General features: G+C 40.6%; 1 protein-coding gene across 1 annotated transcript in view; it reads right to left on the reverse strand.

Moving 5' to 3' along the window:
• LOC148015316 (uncharacterized) overlaps positions 1-4,520 on the reverse strand; it is a 293,490-nt gene extending 288,970 nt beyond the window's left edge. The window contains exon 1 of the mRNA XM_087664938.1: positions 4,065-4,520. Within this exon, the coding sequence (XP_087521064.1) occupies positions 4,065-4,071 (7 nt within the window). The 5' untranslated portion in view covers positions 4,072-4,520. The remainder of the gene's footprint in view (positions 1-4,064) is intronic.
• Between the last annotated feature and the right edge of the window lie 1,480 nt (positions 4,521-6,000).

A 6,000-nucleotide genomic window follows, 5' to 3' on the forward strand; every position in this document is an offset into this window, starting at 1 on the left:
TTCTTCTCCTTTTACAAGCTCATTCCAATCTCAAATCTTTCAAACCATCCAACATCCATTGTGTGTACGAGGAGAAGAAGCTTAAGGAAGGAGGTGCTACCAAAGGAGCTCAAGGAAGAAAGTGCTGCTACTCAAGAAGATCAGTTTATAGTTTATATTGAAGGTATTGAAGGTCTTGCTATTTCCATTTCTCAAGTTATTGTTTGGAAGAAGAAGAAGAAGGCTACAACCATTGAAGGCAAGCTGTTGTTCAAAAATAACAAGCAAGGCAACAAAGGAAGAAGTAATTGGTAGAGACAGAGAAGAGAAAGGAGGTTTCGAAGGGTGCTCAAAGTTCCACAATCAAGAAATCAGTCTATGAGAGACTGACCAGAACAGAGCCACACTCTCGGGGAACTTTCAGAGCCTGGCGAATCGTGATCCAGATCTGCCCGCAGTCAACAACGTGCTCAGACTCTCACGGTTGGTCATAGCAAGCACAACTGTCCTCCCACGAATGAATTAATCAATGGCCACTCATTGGATTTATTACACGCTGCTCCAACATAACAGCCAACGCATTGACGAAGATCACCAATGATAAGGGTAGGCGTTTTTAATGTTTAGAAATGGATAGAGCTGGCGTTATGTTGATCGTTCCAACATCTTCTCCCTGTTCTCTGGCTATGAAAGAATTTTCTCTCCTTTGCGAAGCGTTCTCCACAGTGGTCTCCTACTAGGAAGAGCAGAAATCTACTTCAGAGGAGTTTCCAGTGGCACAACCTTCGCCATCACGCCCATCTTTGCAAGTCAAGGAAAAGAAGAAGTCGAATGCCTGCACATTAGAGGGTACAAATAATATATGTTCCTTCTCTGGTAGCCCATGCAACTGTGGCGAAAAGCCTCAGAGCTCAGTCCGTCAAGCACAAAAAGATCCTAAGCAGCTTGCGCTTAATGTAAGCATCTCTAGCTTACAGCGAAAAGATCACAGTTTTGGCCTGGGTCACGAGTTCCCTGCTCACACGAGAATCTGACGGACAATCAACGCCATCAAGTGCACAATCATAGGTGCAAGTTGAGAGGTATAGATAAGGATATTTAAATTAACGCCTTATAATCCTACTACTAAGGCTTAAAGAAGAATTTATATTCAACCCTTGTTCACACTATCCTTTGCCTTGAACTGATTTATGTAATCACCTTAAGAAGATGTGTGGTTTTGAAAGAAGATCCAATGTCAATGTAATGACAACCTATAAGCCAAAAATCAATCCTATGTATCCCAAGACCAATGTAATGAATCATCAAGTCATGTATGTCAAAGAGAATATGTTAAGTCAAAATAGTGTATTCATGTGTATCCATCTCAAGTTCATTAAGCAGAAAAAATGTGCCAAGAAGATTGAAGCAAAAAGGAAAAATATCATGTACCACACATCGACAAAAGGGATAAGGAGCATGAAGATAAAGAAGTCCAAAAAGATGAAGAAGATCAAAGGTTGCCAAAGAAGCAACAAAACAAAAAGAATGAAGAAAATATTTTCTACTGCTACAAACCAACAAAATGCTTTACAAAAATTTTCCATAGAGGATCTCGAATTCCCTGAGTGGATTTGCTTCCCATAGTGGATGTAAAAACCCTACCAAGATGTAAAGTTTCAAGCCTTAACTTGACTAGGCTGCCAAAGAGCTAGTCTCCTGGTCCATGTCTACATGTAGGGGGGGCAAAAGCCAGCAAGGGTAGAGACTCATCATTTGAGAGGGGGTGTTGAGAATAGCAAATGATGTATGCCCATAGAGGCTGAATGTGTGCCCAAAAGAGGCTTGTCCATAAGTGGCTTTTTATGAGAGATATGACAAAGATGTATGCTCTAGAAGCTCTAAGAAGAGATGTTCAAAATCCCATATGCACAGTGAGGTACAGTGGTACTATCCAAAAAGCTATAAAGGCATGTACTTGACACTCATTTCAATTCAATGACACTATCAGTTTGAGTCACTCAAAACTGTCTTTATGAGTCCAAGCTAATCTATCTTGGAACCTAATTCATTTGAGTTACAATCTCTCATTCTGAAAATGTATCGTGTGTTTGACTTGCGTCCACCATAGCCAACTAGCTCTAGATCCGTGTTTCTCAACAATATGCACATTAAGGATATTGTGTAATATATTTCTAGAATTTATTACCCAACAACAGGTTGCCATGACAGGGGACAGAACCTTTGAGAAGTGGCAGATAATCCCAATATTCAATGTATCAAGCATACAACCAATCCTCCAAACCACTTGATAAAGGGGTGCAAGCATGGTCTTCAACTCACCATCATACTTAACAAAAGAATCATTACCAGGGTCATCACAACCAGGACATTTAACTCAGGGAAGCTGACATGAAATCACCTCAACCACTCTCTATGATAACTAGTAGAACTTGGATAACAAGCATCTGAGATAATAGAAACAAAAACGAAGAGGAGTGGACAGCAAGGAGAAAATGAACAGGATGATGGTAGAGGCAAAAAGAACCCAGGCTATGGGACCCAAACTGAAGCCACTGAAACGGCAACTGACAGTGCAAGTATCAGCACTGCCGATATATATGCAGCAGGCAAAAATCTGGCTGACCATAAATAGGTCCAACCTACAATCTGGTCAGACCAGACAGCGAAAACATGACAAAGTAGCGCCCAACTATATATGACCAAAATAGCTAAGTCACTTCAGATCTGGAGCTGGACATGCACAAACTCAATGTGGTACTTGATTTCAAACCAGTGAAAGAGGCATTGGCAGGCTGCAATGACACTATCCAGAAGAATCTCTAGGGAACCGAGCAAGTCCACATAAATGTAGACATGCATTCTGATCACTCTTGATGACAGATTTGACACCAATATATTTTGGGAGTCCTGAAATAGACAATAAGTTTGATGAGTATGCTTTCTCATTGCAAATAAGCATAGAAGGTATGATGCTGAAAATTATGATCCATGAGAACCTTTCTGAGTCAACTAATGATAGTGAACATACTAGCCATCTTGAATTTCAGACACCTATCTCGTCAATGGGCCATTAGCAGTTTCCAAATCCTGCAATGCAACACCCAATTGACCTGCCACTTAAAAACCAGACAGTAAACATGGCAAGTTTTGCAATTGCTATCCTCGTCAAATGCAATATGAATCACATAATGACAGAAGCACTTATTATCCGTTAAATGTGATATGAATCACATTTCAAAGCATTCTCATCAAATGCAATATTGATCCTTGTCAGTTACAGACACACTACATCAAATACCAACACTATACATCAAAGCATGTAACATTCCAAATCAGAGAACATGCCAATTTCCATTCCATCCCACAATATCCATAGTTACATCAAATGACAAATTACTGATTAGCACGTTTTTCGCCTCAGCAAAGCATGCACATCCATACTTTGTCATTCAATTTCCTCCAAAACCTTTCGTACCATGGACCATATCTTGAATCTGTAACAAATGACCTCCATAAGAGATGGATAAGTCACAGATTCTATCTCTTACTCGGATGAAGCACACAGCATTCATATGCCAGCAATAGATAGCAATTCTTTGCATTTTGTTTATCCATAACCTATGCAGTTTCATGTTCTTAATTTTGACCATACTAATATAGCAGGCTGTGACAGAAAAGTACATGAAGGAACAGTGTAGGGCTCATATCGCAGCACCTAGATAATTGCCTTCAGCATTGATTTTACAAACACCGTTTGTTAAAAAGGTGAGTAATTTATACTTCTCAATGGCTCAGCTTGGGTTTCGTTGGTCAGTAACATGAATTGATCTGTTACTGAAGCAGGGGCTATGATTTGTCATTTTTATAACGATACCTGTCATCCTTATCCAAAAAAATGTTCTGAAAAACTGTTTCTGACTTAGAGTTTGGACATCTGACAAAACGCCAATTCTTACAACTGTGATTGTGCATGTAAGGCGTACGTGCGGGGTAAGGTTAAGACTACTGCCTGCATTTCGATCTTTCTCCAAGTTCCATAATATAAAAGAGTACAAAATGCGGAATAGATGAGGAAAAGATACCATTCATGGTAGAAAAGAAGACGTCGAGGCGCAGAACGGAAGGAGCCAAATCTTGATGCTTCTGATGCTGTTATTCTCCTTGGCGATGATATTTACATGGATGCTCCTCAAGTTTTCCTGATCATGCAGGCGTTTCTCCCCTTCAGAAGACGAGGCGCAGAGCGAAAGGAGCCAAATCTCGATGCTTTCATGCTGTCATTCTCCTTGGCGATGATATCTACATAGCTATTCCTGGCGTTCTCCGATCGTGGAGGTGTTTCTCCCCTTGGCGATGGAGATGTTCTGCTGTTCCTGCTCTTCTTACTCCAAATTGTGACACGAGCTTCTGTCTCGTCGCCACCCCTCCACCACCCTAGCATAGTTTCCTCTCGAACGTACTCCTCTTACACACGAGAAAATACACTCCACTTCCCAAAAAACTACCCAGCTTCTCTCGCGCAAAATTCTTAACTTAGGCCCGATTTACACTAGGGCAGGGGCCAAAGTATCACTCAAGACCTCTATCTATCAAGGGTAGCTCTAAACTCTCTTCCTAGTAGTAAACAATCCCAACTTTATCCAAGAGTGTTGAGAAATAACAAATGATGTATGCTCTAGGAAGAGATTCTTGAATCCCATATGCACAGTGAGGAGAATGGAACAACTCAACTTCTATAAAGCATTGTACTGGACTATGAAATGAATACAATATTATGATGCTTTGTACTTTCACTTAGTATCTTGTTAGTGTCAGTCAGTTCATTACACAAGATTGTCTTTATGAGTCCAAGCTAATCTATCTTGGAACCTAATTCACTTGTGTAATAGTTGGTCTCTCTTTATCTATGACAACATGAGCATAGTCTTCATCTTTCAACCTCCATAGCTACCATGCTCTAGATCCATGAACTTCAACATGGTATCGGAGCCCAATCAGGCATGGCTTAGCTCATCTCCATCTCTTCTCAGCTTAGGTTGAGTACTGGATCTCATCTCCAACTCCATTTACATTTCTACCTTCAATAAAGCTTCCACGGCAGCCATAGCCAAGAGTACGCTATCAGCTTGAAGCTTCTATATCTATCTCCATAGGCCAAATTTATCTGGATTTTCTTCTGGAGAAGTGTTTCTCTGCTTCTAGAGCTCCTCCCTTGCACCTCAATCAGTGACATTGGGTAACTATAACCTTAGCATTGCCTGTTTTCAAAGTTGCTGCCATATCTGTGCCTGTGGATAGCAACACCTACCTTACTTGGAGGAGCTAGATCTCCACATACAGGCTATATCTCCCCAAGCTCTTTTCTGAAGAAACATCCTTGAACTCCGTACGCTCATGACTGGTACATCGCAGTGGGACATTATTGCCTTTGGACTCCAGCATTGATAAAATTCGCCGCACTACCCTGAAATGTGCCTACTGATCGTTTGCACATTGGTACTCTCTGCACGCAACACGATGCTTACCAAGACCATAGGACTTTGGAAGTTTGGGTCATAAGCTTCTTCCTCATCAGAGGATTCATGATATGAATGGGCCTACAAGCTACACCAATCGAAAGATCAGTCACCTATCTGTGTAACCCTAATTCCACCATAGCTCATTTACACTAAGAACTCATAAAACTCCTCATTTTTCTCACTCCAGTGCTTGCCACCTTGATTTGAGTTTGAACTTAGTCTCTAGCAAAGACTTCAGCAAGAGGAAGGTTTGAGAAACCTAAGCATCAACATAAGCATCAATATCAAGGTCTTCATTAAAAACATAGTATCTATTGATACTCAGATAATGTTTCTTGGCACTTGAGTTTCAGCTTACTCAAAAGTAACTCACCTTCTGATTCCTGTTTTGAAGATTATCCTCAGTTTATGTAATGATTTAAAGTCATATTGATCAAATCCCTTGTAAATCTCAATCTTCTTGTAAAAGATACACACTGCCTGAGAGTTCTCGTGATAA

This window comes from Lygodium microphyllum, chromosome 24 (assembly GCF_053477565.2).
Source record: "Lygodium microphyllum isolate KBCC chromosome 24, Lygodium_microphyllum_v1.1.10, whole genome shotgun sequence".
NCBI lineage: Eukaryota > Viridiplantae > Streptophyta > Polypodiopsida > Schizaeales > Lygodiaceae > Lygodium > Lygodium microphyllum.